The sequence below is a fragment of the Anarhichas minor genome, unplaced genomic scaffold (genome assembly GCF_050575085.1).
Source record: "Anarhichas minor isolate MPS153535 unplaced genomic scaffold, ASM5057508v1 ptg000006l, whole genome shotgun sequence".
Classification (NCBI taxonomy): Eukaryota; Metazoa; Chordata; class Actinopteri; order Perciformes; family Anarhichadidae; genus Anarhichas; species Anarhichas minor.
In genome coordinates this window covers 2625059-2642244 of record NW_027466452.1, presented here as the reverse complement: position 1 = coordinate 2642244, position 17186 = coordinate 2625059, and the positions used below count along the sequence as shown (strand labels likewise).

Genomic DNA, 17186 nt, shown 5'->3' with positions numbered 1-17186 from the left:
CAGTTTGGAGGAGAGGTTCAGGGAGCGTAGCTGAATATCGGATCAGTTTGGTGGGATGAAGTTGCAATAGGAGTCCTGTTAGTCTGAAAATACGTCCCACTATTTCACAGCAGAGCTGTTAATATATAGTTCTTGTTCATTTGCTGGGAACTAGCAGGGCAACATAGATGGACTGCAAGCTTCACACACTGAGACTGAAATATAAGCTAATAAGAGATGTTAAGCATACATAGAAGATGAATAAAATGTCTTATTTTGACCTATAATACATCATGATTTATTTGTTGATTATATTTTATTCATCATATTTTATATCATAAATCTGAAAAGTAACTTTAGTTATCAAATAAAAGGAGTGGAGTAAAAGGTAGGTGGCAAAATGTGCCTCTGAATTGGAATAGAGTAGAAGTATAAAGTTGCAGAAAATGCAAATACAAAGAAATACCCCAGATTACATAGTACAGTTCTAAAATGTAGTGCAAGAATAAAGAGTTAGCTTCTGTGCTCTAAATGTTATCTAAGACTATTCATTTTCAGTTTCTTTCTCAAGTCACATTTTGTTTGAGGCAATCCACAGAAGGAAAAGGCTTTCTTCTTTTGGTGAAGGGTATTTGAAAAGTCATATGTATGTTTATCTTATAGAGATGATTCATTGTATTTCTGTAAATCCCTTTTGGATTCAAATCAAAAAGCCTTTCCTGGTAAACTAACTCCATGTTATACTAATCTGTTCTGTTTCCATTGATTAACCAACACAATCTCTCTGAGCTGCATGGGCTCAATCTTTGATGAATAACACTGTAATTGTATTGCTTTGAAACAATAATTGATACCTGCGTTTAAAAGGTAACAACAATGTGGGAGCTGAATAAGTGTAACTCTATCAAAACAAGGCATTAGTTCATCTTTTGTGTTCTTCTTCTTGTAATACACTCACGTGTCTCTGCTGCCTGTCTTAAAGAGGAACCATGTGGACACAGGAAGCTGTAGATTTCATGAAGTCAGTTTGCATCACATCAATAGACAATAGTGACAAATCAAATCCCTGCAGTCTATCAAAGCACTGAAACATTGAAACAAACAGGTTATGAAAAAAAAACATAACTGCATGCATGGGAATTCATCTCACATGCACACAATGCTGTTTCACATGTGATATTTGAAATAGTTGTTTTCACATGTGATATCTGAAGGTCCAAAAGTCATATACAATATATTTGTTTTGTTTTTACATGGAAAGATTATTTACAAAAGATTGTGAACATTGAGTTTCTCTCCTATGTGATGTAATGCAGTGTAGAAGCCAGGCAAGCTGCAGGTCCTGCAAGTCAGTCATTTAATAATAATGCTTGTAAATTAATTCAATTAAATTTATTTTGTACAGCCCCAAATCACAAATGTGCCTCAGAGGGCTTTATAATCTGTACACATGTGACATCCTCTGTCCCAGGACCCTCACATCAGAACAGGAACAACTCCCCCAAAAACCCTTTAACGGGGAGAAAAGAGGGAGAGACCTTAGGGAGAGCAACAGAGGAGGATCCTCTATCAGGATGAAGTGTGATAGATGTCATGTGTACAGAATGAACAACATAACAGAGTTACAACACATTCAATTATTCAAATAATTGAAAGCAGAATGATGATGGATGATAAATAAAATGAGGACAGCAGCAGTGGATATAGTATCAACATGGTCATTACTTCCTGCTGCTATGACATTTGTAACCAATAAGTCTCCACAGGTCAGCAAGGTCTGTAAAGAGCCAACGTGTCTTCAGCATGTTTCTATGTCTAATGATTAACTGGTTGGGTGTGCACTTGGTCATCGTGCTGTTCAAACACAGAAAGGTTGCATTTCACCTATTTCAGGGTGCTGTGTATGTGTGGTAGATGATGTAATGTTAGCCCAACACTATTGCAATGTTGTCTTAAGGGGAAGTTAGTGGTTGGAGAGATGACGGAAGATATGTTTCTGCATTTGACACCTGATGGAGACACATGGTTTTCAGTCTGTCGACAGGTCTAGTCAACAACACACGGCTTCCTAAGTAACTTTGGAAGGTCGGGAAAAATATGAATCAGAACATTTGTGAATTACACAAAAGTCTAAATGAGTTGGGGGAAGTTTCTCAGTCCATAGCTAATCCATGATAGAAGTGTTCATTCAAAGCACTGGTAAGGAAGAGAACACCCAGCCGATGACCTGTAGGGGCACTAAGCCCAGCTGTTGACTAGACCGAGCAGGGCTGATAGACATGTTTACTGACCTGCTAACACTGATCAAAGGTCTGTAGAGTGACAGTGCACCAAGGGAGAAACAGAGAGAGGAGGGAGGACAGTGAGACTCAAAGAAAACACAAAAGGTTATGAAAGTAAACCTTAAGGCTTCATACAGCTGCTTACTGAGGGTTTTAGAGTTGTGACTGAATCAGTGGCGGAAGATGTACTAAAATATTTTACTGAAGTAAAAGTTAGTACCACAATTTGAAAACAAATATACTATTGGATTATCATTTTTGATATAGTAACAAGTAAACTGTATTTTAATGTTATATTTATTGTTGTTGTTGCCAGTAGACGCATGACAGACAGGAAGGGGGGGGGGGGGGGGGGGGGCGAGGGTGCTGCGGTAGGACTGAGCCTCTGTACATGTACATGGACTCCCTCTCTACCAGCTGAGCGACCTGGTGCTCTTGCTGCACTCTACTGCTGGCTGCAGTAAAGCCAATTCCAGTTAGTTTATATGCTATTGTTTTTTTGTTAATCTATAAACAAGCATTGAGTTTAATATGTTTATTATAGGCTTTTCAAATCTTCATCTGCAAAGTAAACAGTTAGTGCAGCTGCCAAATAAATAAAGTAAGAGAAGAACCCAACTCTGCAGCTCATTGTATATTTATATCTGCACTCACTTGTTGAAATTTGCTACACAATGGAAAATGATTACATTTTATGTAAAGTACACCATGATAAGATCTGCATATTTAAAAAGACTAAGTTATTTTCAAATTTTGAACAGGTCAGATTTAGTATATCTCATATCTGGGAAGAGGACACAACAACACGGGTGCTTCAAATAGTCAGAAGATCTTTCAAGTTTAAAAATATCTTTAATCATATTGTATACACCAAATTATTTAACACTTAAAAATGTGTTACCAACATTAAAACTTGAGCTTTTGTGTTTGCTTTTTCTTATGTAACTTTAAAGTCAATACAGTTGTATGTGCTCAGAAAGACCAAAGCACCTAAGATATACATTCATTCTCTTTTCTGAAAATAGCAACGCAAATAAATAAACATTCTGTTATTATGAACCTATTGTAGGTTTGGCAACAATTAATACAAATAATTATAAACTCATTGTGAACAATTTCAGAAAAAATTTCACAACACCTGGGATCTTCTGAAAATAATGGTCCGAACATAGTCAAAGGTTCCTTATCATAAATGAAAAGAAAGCAAACGTTTAAACAGTTAAGTCAATAAAGATGTACTTCACAGATAAATGTGTTTTTGAATCAATTAGCTCAATGATATGACTGTACTGTGATGAAACACATCAATGCTGTTGGTATTATTGAAATGTCTTACCAACTTTAAAGAAATCAGCATTCCATGGTTGAAAATGGCTCAACACGCCTGTTAGGGCCAGCTGTGCAGCGTTACAATCACAGCACATGCCTGTTCTCTCCTTCTGTGTACAAGAAATGCCGCTGTCTGTTGAATCACTGTTTAATGGCAGATTATCTGGGGATAGGAATGTGCTTTCCTACAAAAGTGTGTAGATGAAGCATTAAGATGTTAAATGTTACTCATTTACCAGCTACACTGGTTACAGAAAATGAGTGGAAGAGCGGGCTGGTGGCCAGCGGCAGTGCCGGGTCTCTGCTCCACCCTGATAGACTACTTCGCCAGGAGGAGAGTGGACGGCTACTCCAAAGACGCCCAGAGGCGCTAGGGTTCGAGCAGGCTGAATTCAAGTTTCCACAACCACAATGCTCCGTCTCCAGAGCTGGCTTCCTCTCTCCTCCTGGCGAAATAGTCTCCCAGCGCTCCCATTGCTATTTTCCAAGCTACTGTACTACTGTAGCTGTCATATTTGTTGACACTTCATCAAGATTTTAGTCATACACAAGTGGGCGTGGTTTCATCTCTCAGGCCCTTGCCCTTTTTTTTTCTCTCTAAATGATGCAGTGGGTGGACTTGGGCTCCGACCTGGGGTGGAGTTACACGTTAACAAAGAGAATGCTGGATGGATTGGTTCGGCTGGCTGATAAGATAACTGTGTGGATGGAGTGATGAGTTGGAGGGAAGTCAGGGTTCATGCTCTCTGCAGCGTTCCCGTCCATGAAAACACACTGTGGTGGAAACTATTTGGCCTCAAGGTATTTTTTCAAAGCATTAAACTGTCACAGTGGTGCTTAGATTGAGTTCACAGGATTTTACAGCAAGATGACCGTTTGTTTCTTGGTTCTTGTCGCTTGGTCCTCTGGTTGAAGGTTGTGCCCTTCAGCTGCTACACAAATCTCCTAAAAGCATTCCATCCCTGAGGTCCACTGGACAAGTAACTGCTGGGTATTAATGTCTAGCTATAAAAAATGATCTTCTTTGTATACAGTAACATAGCAACATTCCTGTAAGAGTAAAAGAGCTGACAAAAGTTTCTTTGCAAGTGGACGTGACATTTGACTTTGGAACCTTTAGTTTTGGTCCCAGTAACTTGAGAAAAGTTGGCTAAATTAAGCTGAACCAACTGTAAACACTGAGCAATAAGCAGATACTAGTTCGATTTAAATAAAGAAATGCTTTATACGCAGATTGATATCACCTCCATGCTTGTGCTTTAAGTTCAGAAACCAATAGCTTGGCTCTTTCCAAGGTAGAAAATATTCTCTTGTTTACACAGTCGAGCCGGTTTGTTCCACATGGAAGTTAAGAGAAATGTAAAAACAACAATTTGTAATTTTAGGCACAAATATTGTTATTTGTGTTATTTGTCAAATTTCTTGACAAATAACACTACAAGACAATTAGTACGCTTACGAGGTCTTTTCTTTTTTACTTACAGAGCCAAGCTAGCTGTTTCCTTCTATAAACCTAAGCTGGGCTAACATCCTTATTTAAAGTCAGTACTTAAAACACAGACTTGAAATGGACATTGACTTCTTGATGCAAAGATGTACATTTCAATTAGACTTAGACAATAAGAAATGTCTCACTTTGGTCAGATTTCAATGAGCAATGTAACAGGGAAGACAGCTAACAAGCAAACATGACGCACACACTAGCTATCAGATGGACCAGTGCTGAAATGTTAAAAATTGCACAGACAGCTGTCTTGATGCAGCCAACATCTTGTACAGTGAGTATTTATGAGCGAAGGCCTCAAAAATGGCTGCCAGAGAGTGTTAGGTTGTTATAAATCCAAAGTCTAAATACAGCATGTGTGGTCTGAGACATCATCCCTCTAAGAGTTGCTCAGTCTCCCGTTCCTCCGAAATCAAGGCCTCCTCAGGATGAATAGTAATGTCACCTGTTGGGTGAGTGGCAATCTGCTGCAAGAGCGTCTCTGACTGAAGCAGCTGATTGGTCCACTCCTGACAGGCCCCCTCTATGCTAGGCCCCTCCCCACCGTATTCTGGAGGTAGGACAGGTGGTGAGAAGAAGTCGTTTAAAGTGTCGTGGAAATTAGCACCGTGCATATGGATCTACAGTAGGGAGAGATGGAACTTGATCTTAAAGAATGTTGAAAGGCATGTTGTAAAGAGAGTCTGAGGAAAGAGATGGGTGTGCAGTGCAGTATGATCAGTGTGATAAACAGGCTGCTCACCCTCTGTTTGATCTTATCTGGCAGGAAGGGACGAATCATGGCGAACACAGGTCGGAAGAACAATGGCTCGTTAACCAGATGGATTCCTCTGACTTTCAGTGGAAAGGAGTCCTGAACATGCAAAATCAAAAACAAGGACGGGTGTAGAAACACATTAAGCAAGCTCACTACTTGGTCAACCAATCAGGCTTGTATAACAATATAGCTATATATTAAATACAATAGCTAAAAACAGTTATATCAAACCCTGCAAAACATTAGTCTTATTAGGCTATTTTCTCATATGAACTCCAGACATTGTCCAGAATTTCCCTTTCACACATGTAGCACACAACAGTGGTGTTCTCCCCATAGACTGTATATAAGAAGTGGACGAAGTCACCATGATGTCACCCATTAGTTTGTGTTTTGAAGCCTCGAGTTCGCCATTTTGTCCGTCGCCATTTTGGCTTTTTGCAACCAGAATTCATACAAGAGATGAAGTTAAGTAGAGATCGGCCGATTAATAGGTTTGGCCAATTAATCGGTGCAGATATCATTGGAAATGGGCTCAGAGTGTGGCTGATGGCTGCGCATCTGGCACATCACCGTTTTACATTGAGGCTCCAAACGCGTGATGAGGACCACTTTTGCTAAATTATCTGTGCACATGTGATTAAGTCCAGGTAATGATCTAAACAACCGTTAAAGTGCCATGAAATGGCACTCGTACTTCTAGAACAAGAGTGGGTGGTGCTGGAACGCCATAAATATGTGACAAACTTTGAGTGACGTTTTACAATGTAGACTTCTTCAAAGATACATTTTCAGAAAGCAATTTTCCATAAAAAGTCCTTAAGGGATGATTCTTTCTGGGGACAGGGCTAGAAAATGTTGCTTAAACCTTTGTGGTCAAGCATAACATTGGTATTTAGGTATTTTCTGACTTGTTTTCAGCGTATTTCTCCCCCACAAAAGTTATCTATATATGTCTATATGACGCAATACTATGAGTTCTTTGTCCACAATACAAGACAGGCAGACATGGAAAATAAATTATTCAACTGTTACTTTAACTTACACACCAATTTAACCTTCTCTCTTCCAATTAACCCAGCTACGTATTCTCTTTCATGATATGAAACATACTTTAGGATCCTCCTAACCCCAGGAATATTATATTATATATATAATATATAAGGTTACAAGGTTATTTATTGTCATTGTACAACAAGGTTGTGCAACGACATGCAGTTTGTCGTCCCACAAAAAACACAAAATAAAACAAAACTCTATCATATATGGAGGGTGGAGGATGAATTAAGTAGTCTGACAGCCAGAGGAAAGAAGCCGTTTTGATTAATCTTTTTGCATATTTTTAGCAGCCTCCTTTGATCCTTTGCAAATTGGTCATCTTTAATTAATGCTGAAGTCTCTTTTCTCTGACTCGAGGCTCCTGTTCCAGAGCCAGAAGATTGTCCAAATGAAAATGGCCAAAGGGTAAAATAAACTTGATGCTTAAATTGACATATATCCTCGAAAAATCACATCTGTCGAACAGATCCATCTGCCTTTGATTGGTTCGGGCAAATTAAGCTCCCAGACAGAACATGGTTGAAATAAACTCTTCGTTCTTATCAAATTCTTTTCTTTCAATATAATATTGCGGCAGATCTAAAAGCTACACATTAGAATGATCAAGCCACTGTGCAACAAATACAGGAACAACTATGTTTTAAAGAAAGAAAGAGTCTGACTTTAATGGAGTGTTGTTTCAGTCGTGTGCCTTACATGTGAATGGAAAGTCACAATGATGACATCCTAATGTTATTCCTGTGGTGTAACATGCAGTCATCATGTTGACACCTCAAGTTCTTTTTTGATAGAACCTGTTACAAACTGGGGGTGTCTTCTGCATAGCAATACAAATGTTATTGTGGATAACCCATATGAAGCATAGCACCATAGCACATGAATAGTTAAGTGTCCAGCGTTACAGCACATAGTAGAAGTAGTATTTACAAGAAATCAAACCTGAAGCAAGATTTTAGGCTTACCGCAAGTACAGAGGATATCTTTCTGGCGAGGGAAGGGTTAACCTGCAGGGCGTGGCCTAAACTCCATCCCTGCAGGTCAAATATGACCTTCAGACCCCGTCTCTGCGTCTCCGTCTCAGTGGAGATGATCTCTGATGTTATCAGGCTGACTCTGAACACCTGGAAGGCCGTCCAGTCTTTTGGGTTCCACTGCCCTGCAGACAGAGAACACAGACTGTTACTCTACTGTCATGGAGTACATTCAGAGTACATCCACACTCAAATAGAAACGATCTCCGTCCACACGGGCGTTTCAGCATCGTTTTCGAATTGATCTGCATCCACACGGCAACCTTCGAAAACGGATATTACGTGACCATTAACATACACTGGGCATGCGCGTGACGGTGTAAACAGGAAGTAGATTGGTTGCTTAGTTAAAAAAAATACGACAGAGTAATAAAGTAGTCTTTAATAATGAAAGGTTGTGTTTGAAATCTTCCTCTATGATCTCAAACAGACACAGTTCGTGGAAAGTTTTAGAAGTTTTATTTTTCAGACTTAGTTACAGCGCTAAAGGTCTTGTTCTATCTCTCTCTCTCTCTCTCATATCAAATTCACTTTAAAATCAACACTTACACGTAAACGTTTACTAGATAATGGGTCCATAAATGTGGTCAACACACGTCTCTCACTCGTTTCCTCGGTGTTGTTGTCTGTTCTCACACGTAGCTCTGCTGGTGGCTTAACTATCTGTCCTACTGGAGAGCATTTACTGCTAACCGTGACTTCAGACGTCCGCTCCGTAGGTCTGATAACGCCGCTGGACACGCCGCTCGCTAATCGCTCCATTAACAGCTGCTTCCTCCACAGAAATGCAGACTTTAATTGAACAACAGCTGCTAGTAAAAACAACAAGGTCAGCATCACCTGCAGTCAGTTGTCCATGTTAAATTAACCTGGTAGTCGATCGGTAATCAATGTTGTTTGTGAGCTTCCGGGTAAGGGTCACGTGATAGACATGTGACGAATGTGATGGAAGATTTCTATGTTAATCGGGAGAAGAGAGAGTTGTTCACAAATCAATAAAAAAGTCTTCAAAAGATTCAAAGTTGTCTTTCTCTGTTTATTCGCTTGCAAGGGAAGAGTGCACAACACAATACGTACTCAGCAGCATGTTGTAGAAGCTTCGACTAAGTACAAGATTCAACATCATTTTATGTTAGAGAAGCCCAATCTAGATAAATCATACACAGGGGAGTACAGGTCTTTTGACACAGGCTGTCTTGATCTGCTCATTATCTAGTTTCTGTTAGATGCGTTCTATCAGTTACGGTTTCAAGGTAAGATGAGACTTTCACCTGCAAGTTCCTCATTACTGCATAGTTTTAACCACACGGAAGTTTCGGGTTCACAACACGGACACACAGTCGTAAATATATTTTTTCCCATTACACGAATCAGGGAAGGACACGTCATGACTGCTAAGAACCAATCAAGTAGCGAACGCGGGGTGTGGGCGTCATCGTTTCTGAATGTATCCGGTTTCGGCCGTCCACACGAAAACGCTACCTGCAGTTTTCAAACTCCTCCGACCTCGGGAGCGTTTTCAAACATATCCGTTTACGGTGCTCGAAAACTCGGGCGTAGTGTGGACGCTCAGTGCAAACGTAGCAAAACATATGCGTTTCCAAACAATAACAGAGGAATGTGGCCATGTCCACATTCCTCTGTTATTCATGTAAATTCTTAAGCACATTTAGATCAAAATAACTAGCATTTTTGATATAATCTAACCATGTATCAGTACCTCCAAGGCCCACTACATAGGGCTCTGATGACTGGTTGAGAATAGCTGATGTAACACATTCAAGACTGGCAAAGAAGACACAATCATGTGGGTCCATTCATAAGTCATTCTGTGACGAGGGAGTGGACAAACAGGCTTAGCAAGAACATCTACATCAAACACAGAGGAAAAGCAAATAGTGTAGAGGAAATGAAAAATAAAAAATTCATTCATAATCAATTCAAAATCCAAAGTGGGAAAGTGATACAATAGAAGACAAAATAAAGACCACATTGAGAGAAGCAATCTAACCACTAAACTTTACCTTTGGGAAAGATTTGAGCGTTTCTTTGCGAACGTTAAGAATTCGAAACCATAGAGCATGTGCTTAAAATATGCTGGAAATACTGTATGCAGCGGAGAGAAAAGTCATGATGACGAGTCTACACGGCCTATGACTAAAAACCTCTAGAACACAGTAGGATATAAAACGCAACTAATACAACAATATATTTAACAAGATATATATAACTATATCTATAGTTACATTTGTTGCTTTTCATATCCTACTGTGTTCTAGAGGTCTTTAGTCATAGGCCAACATCAACACACACACTCATACTGACCGATTCTGTAGATGAGCACCCTGCTGCCAGTGTGGTCCCGCTGCGGGAGGACGGCATGGTACGTCGTGTTGAGGAGGCCAATCACCGAGGAGGGAGACAGGCAGGTGCTGATCTCAGGACTCTCCCTCCGCCACCGCTGGTAGTTCAGTAACAGCTGCAGGACACATGAAACATTCACATTTATAAGCTTTAATCTACTCAAACCATCAGAGTAAATGCTCCTTCTACTGGAGATTAAACAGAAAATAAAGACCAGGCTATGAGGTTCTGATAAAGGGAGTTTGCACCATGGTCAGCACCTGTCCAACACTGGTGTCTGTTCCCCTTCTCTCTCATCATAAAAAGCAGATTCAAACATCTGTTTGTGTGGTAACAGTCAGTCAGTTTGTGCATCAGTGGTACAGACTGCTGAGCTTAGACCCAGTTGGGTGAGCTCCAGCTGCTTTCAAAGCAAAATAAGCAACTAAGCCTTCCTGTTGAGCCACAACCTACACTGACTCAACATGCTCAAATAAAAGAGTACTGTGACCAGTCTTCAAAAATATTGTAGTAATAATACAGCAACAAGTATAATAAAGTCTCTGTAAAGTCAGTATAGTGTACAACAGACACAGGTACACCCCTGGTTAGTGTTTCACAGTGGTTCTATCCCTGGCTCCTCCAATGTCTGTTGGTATCCGTCAGTTGGTGTGAAAGTAAATAAGAGTGCAGGGAGACAGCAAACAAATATACATAGCTACAGTACGAACTCATGAGATGAATCTGTGTATCTATCTGTGATATTTGTTATTAAGTTAATAAAAAGTCAACTCTATGAATAAATGTACCAGGAGACAACGGATACAAATAAAATGCACTATTTAGTGTTGTAGTTGCCTAATAGGCCTTTCTGACAGCAGACATTTGAACTGGTCACTGTAGGAAAAGAACAGGTTCTAAGCGCCTCTCACACAGAACCAGGTTTGTGTTGCTGGACCTATTATTTGATTTGAATTCTTCCTGACCTCAGCACAACCTTCGACACAGTGGTCTATATTATCACAATCAACCGTTTGAAAGAGCACATTTACATCAGTGAGGTGTCTCAGTATTGGTTCATCTCTTACCTGTCAAACAGACCCGTCTGTAACACTTGGCAAAGCCTCAAATCATGCGTAGAAGTGACTTTGACTACCACTGCTATGTGAATGACACGCAACTGTATGTCTGTGTTGAATCCTGGTACCACCGACGTGGCCTTTATTAGACATTGGATGTCCAAAGATGTTCTCCAGTGCTATAATCTTTCAGAGGTAAACCTATAGCAGAATGCTGAGTCCATGTGAAGTAATACATCTATAATGTCCTCATGTTTTGATGACAACAGCAGCCCTGATATGGATAGAGAAGTTCATGAAGGTCTACGTCAGAGGTAGCCAACACGGTGCCCGCGGGCACCCTGTCGCCCGCAGGGACCACGTGAGTCGCCCGCGAGACATGTTCTAAAAATAGCACTTGTCACCATTGGAGCTCCGTCTAAAATTGTAGTTGCTGTTCTTTTTTTAATCAAACACGCTTCCATTAGTGTAGATTTTAAAATGACAATATTTATTGTCATAAGAGAGTTGGGTACCCGGAGGCGCACGACGGACAGCCAGGACGAGGCCGCCGCACCGCACTAGGTTTTCAGGTTCTGAATGGCGGGCGCTTCCCGTTGGCGCCAGACGCGCGCCGCGAGCGCACCCCATCGTCAGGTCTGTAAATCCTCGGAACAGGCCGCGGGGCAACAACTCAGGGGTGGCGAGGGGTAGAGGCGAGGCAACGCAACGCAATCCGACCGAAAAGGCCCAGACTAGAGGTTTGAACGCGGGCGCCCGAAGAAGCTCGCGCGCCTCGGAGGGTTGGATCCCCCGCTCGGATATAGACGAGACTGGTTACTAGTTTCTTCGTTGAGAAAAAGGTACCGTTGGAAAAGACGGGGCTCCCGCGATGACGGGCCGGCATGCGGCTTCATTGCGCAATGCAAAGGTGACCAAGACTTCGCAAAATGTCTACATTACCACTGCATCATTCACCAGCAGGCGCTATGTGCAAAAGTAACCGGCTTTAATCATATGATGATACAAAAATATCAGAGATGTGATACCTCTGACTTTCAAATGTTGAAACAGATTAACAGAAATAAAAGTTGCATGTTTAAATATGTATGTGTAGCTATACCATCATTGTTGTGGAAATCATTCTTAATAATTATTGTGAGGAATAATTAACTGACATGTGATCAAACAGTCTCTTCACATATATTATTATTATTAAAAGGTGATCTGTGCAACTTTGTTATTCAGGAAGTTTGTATCAAACAAGTATCCCTTCGTACTACTCGGTACCCTTGAAGTAGCTCTGTTTAAAAAAGGTTGGTGACCCTCTACGTGCTAAGCCAACATTCTGACACATTTTCATTTCTATGCCACAAGGTGCAGGAGAGTAACCCGACAAGCCGGATGGTTTGATTGACAGATCTATCTGAGAAGCGCAGGCACTTCCTCGTGTTTCCCCTAACCCTAGTGTAGCCTCTCCCTGTGTTTGTGTTCTCCTGGTCCGCTCTGTCTCCGTTAACCTGGATGATATTCTGCTGTTTTGACGCAACATGTCGTATGTGTACAGACTGTACACAAAAGCCCTCTGAGGCAATTGATGATTTTTGGGCTATACAAAAATAAATGTAATTTAATTGTGGGACTACAAACCAGAGCAGGGTTGCAAATGTAATTATATGTATTCAGTGACATTTTATTGGGCATCAACCTTGCTTTTATGTAGTTTTTGTCAAAGTGCAGTGCAGTGACAGAGCTGCTCAGAGCTGTTGAGGTTGCTTCGTGGGCTCATGATGCTCATGCCTTTTTGTTAGAATCATTCTGTATTTGCATTAAATTCTGACCCAACCACTGTAGAGTTCATGCACAGTCCAATATTACTCAATTTAGGAACTAATAGTTGTTCTAACATCACCAAAATATTTGTAACTTCATAGTCCTTTTATGAATGTATATACACGACATGTTGGAGCTGACCTGGTACAAGCCGTAGCTGAATTACATAAAGTACGTGTACCAGTATTTGATTGTGCTAGTGGAGGTTAAAGCCTTGTTGAGCTGTTCACCTTTACAAAGCAGCTTCTGTAGCTATATCTGTACAGTGATTGGGAGCAGAACAATTTCACATTACCAGTAAAAGTTGTGCATTCACAACCTTACTTAAGTAAAAGTATTATCAGAAAGATGCATTCAATACTTAAACATAGTCAGTAATGTTCATTGTCAGTGGTTTACTATTCTATAGTATTTATGAAGTAGGAGCATTTTCTCAAACCATTTAGGTATTAAGAAGAATTCTCAATCCAACTCACCAAATGTGGAGAAGTGTATGAAAAACATCTGTAACTAACTAAAGCTGTCAGATAAATGTAGAGTAGAAGTACAACGTGTACCTCTGATAGTAGAAGTATGAGGTAGCACAAAAATATACAAGTATAGTACAAGTACCTCGAGTTTGTCCGTAAGTGCAGAAGGCTTCTTGAGTAAATGTAACCGAGCCACTTCATCACAGTAAGTACACGGTGAATGATAGTGTACAGACATTACAGCAAGCCCTTGAGAAGGTGTGAATAAAAGCACTTCAGTCCATAAACAGCCTCCACATACTTCCACAGTGTGTTAGTTCGGTACCTTCAGAGAGAGCTCCTCGTCGAAGTCTCTGGCCCGCAGGAACTTGAGGAGAAAGCCTTCGGAGAACGTCCTGACAGCGGACAGCTCCCCGGCCAGCAGCGCTCTCCGCCTCAGGCCGCTCACATACGGCCCGAGCAGCTCCGAGTCGTCCGGGAATTCACTGAGCTGAGCCCCGTTCATGTCGCACAAAGGTCCGGCTACATTTCACTGCCAGCGGGCTGCTGCTGCTGGAGGGAGTGAGGAAAAAGACGGACCGCAAATGAGAGAGGGGAGGGCGGAGTGTGTGTGTGTGGGCGTGTTTTACCGGTCTAGTGGGGACATAAATGTTACGTTGTTCATACACATGACATCTATCACACTTCTGTCCATCCTGATAGAGGGATCGTCCTCTGTTGCTCTCCCCAAGGTTTCTCCCTTTTTTGGGAGAGTTTTTCCTGTTCCGATGTGAGGGTCCCGGGACAGAGGATGTCACATGTGTACATATTGTAACGCCCTCTGAGGCACATTTGTGATTTTAGGCTATACAAAATAAATTGAATTGAATAAATATGTTCACAGAGTCACATAGTGGGGACTCGCCTTCCTTATAGGGGCCCGTCCCCATGACGTAAATCACTGCATTTTAGGGTGAAGACTTGGTTTAAAGTTAGAAAAAGTCTCTCGGAAATAAAGTCACGAAAACACGACACTGCGTGTGTGTGTGTGTGTGTGGACAAAATAACTACAGTTGGTGCAGTTACAGCTGTAGTGCCTTGCTCATGGAACTGCAACAGTAAACAGACTTGTGATCAAGAATCATGTGAACTACATATATGATGACATATCTTTTACATCATCATTCATTATTTTCTAGTATGCACTCAATCAAATGTAATCAACTTATTTCTATACTAAGTGTAATATTCAACCCGTTATTTCAACAAGTACCATGCTCCACCTGCTCCCTCTGCTGGTCACCAGCAGCTACTGGAAGCACGCGGCCTCTGCAGAGATACATCATCATCTACGTTCGACAGAAGCAGTCACGATGTGAGCGATGAGGCGGTGAGCTCTGCCGGTACTAGCTCTCATACTGGGCTGCATTGCAGAGTTTCTTCTCCACCTGTGTGTGTGTGTGTGTGTGTGTGTGCAAATAAACGTGTAGAGACGTACTGCATGGCATTCAGACTCTGTCCACATCAAGTTATTTTGCTGCTGTAAGATTTTCATCATATCACATCAAATGTTTGATACAATGTAGGCCAGCATTGATTCTCCTAAAGCCACATGGCCTCTGTCTTTATCGGTTTGCATCGTCAGTGATGAGTCTGTTATTCATGTGCTGCATTAAATGGATTCACAGCAAACTGCATGTAGCTGCTAAACGCATTTCCTCCCCTGTGCTCCACGAACACATCGGAACTCTGGGACTTGTGTTATTGAGACGTTCTTGCTGTAACCACAGGAGTTACCAAATCAACCACAGCTGAAATTCTGAAGATGAAATCATTAAAGTGCATTCATTTATTTTCATTTTTAACATTGTCGTGGAAAAAAAATGTATTAGACCTTGGAAATAAATTGATCATTTGTGATATTGGGCTATACAAATAAAATACAATTTAATTGAATCAACTGTATAAAGCTGAGAGACTGTCCTGTTACTTGAAGCTTTTGGTAAGACGGTCTGTCTAAGCTGTTCCAAGATCAGATCTGTGTGGTATATTGAAGTAAGGACAACTGAGGTTCATCCACTTTGTTCTGTTATTCATCCAAGTGAAGATTGACCTCCATCAACCATCAATCTAAACTCTTAAGACTCCACCTTGTAATGTTGAAAAATACAAGAAGCATATAATAAACTAAACTGTGTGTACATCAGAAGTCATCATTCTTCATTACTTCGTAGCTCCACTGGCAGCAGTTGCATCTTTTTAGTTTCACCACCAGCTTTTACACACCTCACCTTCATGCAGGTCCGCCAGGGACCATCTTTCATGCAGTGGTGGAAGAAGTATTAAGATATTCCTTGAATGAAATAAAAGTACCAAAACAAGCATGTAAACAAATACTACATTACAAAACAAGGCCTGCATTCAAAATCCTAATTAAGTTAAAGTACTTTAAGTATCAAAGTAAAAAAGAATGCCCTGATTTTACTGTTGCAGTTTACTGGTAACAACTTGATGTACAGTCAGGTAGTTTAGTGTAGAGGTTGCCAACCTAAGGTTCAGGCCCTTCCTAAGGGTCACAAGATAAAGGTGAGGGGTCAGAAGATAACTGTATAAGGAAAGGTCTGCTACACAGTTATATTCATGTATTGGACTCTGAGTCAGATAATTGGAGAGCAGTAAAAAGTACAGTATCTCCAACTGAAATGTAGTAAACATAAAGTAGAACGGAATGGTACATCTGCCTCTGCAGCTCACTGTTCTGAAGTCACTGAGCTCTTGACATGCAGCATATGTCACTGCAATCTGAGGGGAGAACAATTTTCATAAACTGCACTATTTACGTAATAAACCTGTTATAAGTATGTTGAATTATATTTTGCACATAATAGAGAACAAAAGCCGATCCCAGCTGATATTGGGCAAAAGCATGAAAGGCTTGAAAGGCGCTACACTAACTGCTTGACACCCATTCACACACCATAGCAACAGCTACAGGAGCAATTTGGGGTTAAGTGTCTGGCCTAAGGACACAGCGGAGCTCTGATTGAGTTGTCCATTGACAACTTACCTGGTGATGAGGCACCTCGTCACAAATGCTTTCTGTACCATTTATAACTCAATACAATCTTAAGATTATACATTTGCGCACAGGAACTTATTTCATTTAATATTCACAATGAGTGACTGAGATGGACTGAGACTGTCGAATGTAATTGAAAGCATAAAGTGTGACAAGCTCTCCCCTACTTGAGTAAATGTACTTAGTTACTGTTTACATCTGTTCAGCTACTTTCAATGGGGCTTTGGCTGGGCCACTAAGCTGAACTATGGGGAGCAGAGCCTGTGGGTCATTGTTATGTTGGAAGGTTAAAGGGCCAGCTAACCCACATTAAAAGAACAATATGTTTTCTCTTGTGGTATCGAGCCATCAGGATAGTTTGGGTTCTATCAGTCCTGGGACCGTATTCATGAAGCTTCCTAGTGCAAAGAGTTGCTCATAGGGTCAAAATTCGAAGAATCATAGAATTATGACTTCTTAAAAGAACTTCCCCAACAGTTAAGA

General features: G+C 40.8%; 1 protein-coding gene across 2 annotated transcripts; it reads right to left on the bottom strand.

Annotated features, from left to right (window-relative positions):
* Positions 1-3093: 3093 nt before the first annotated feature.
* Positions 3094-14219, bottom strand: ttpa (tocopherol (alpha) transfer protein). Of its 2 annotated transcripts, none has more exons than XM_076079239.1 (5): positions 13971-14218; positions 10267-10420; positions 7873-8066; positions 5837-5947; positions 3094-5714 (listed from the first exon to the last, which is right to left on the bottom strand). In XM_076079239.1, exons 1-5 carry the CDS (start codon positions 14148-14150, stop codon positions 5466-5468), a joined length of 888 nt encoding a protein of 295 aa, XP_075935354.1. In that variant the 5' UTR covers positions 14151-14218; the 3' UTR covers positions 3094-5465. The 2 variants fall into 2 exon arrangements, with proteins under 2 accessions (XP_075935354.1, XP_075935363.1); XM_076079248.1 differs by having other exon boundaries at positions 5470-5644; positions 13971-14219.
* Positions 14220-17186: the final 2967 nt, after the last annotated feature.

Coding starts and splice junctions, on each gene's coding strand:
- ttpa (XM_076079239.1), bottom strand. CDS start 14,150: ATGAACGGGGCTCAGCTCAGTGAATTCCCGGACGACTCGGAGCTGCTC. Junction 8,067..10,266: donor GGTGCTCATCTACAGAATCG/GTCAGTATGAGT, acceptor CTCTGTCTGCAG/GGCAGTGGAACCCAAAAGAC. Junction 5,948..7,872: donor AGATATCCTCTGTACTTGCG/GTAAGCCTAAAA, acceptor TTGCATGTTCAG/GACTCCTTTCCACTGAAAGT.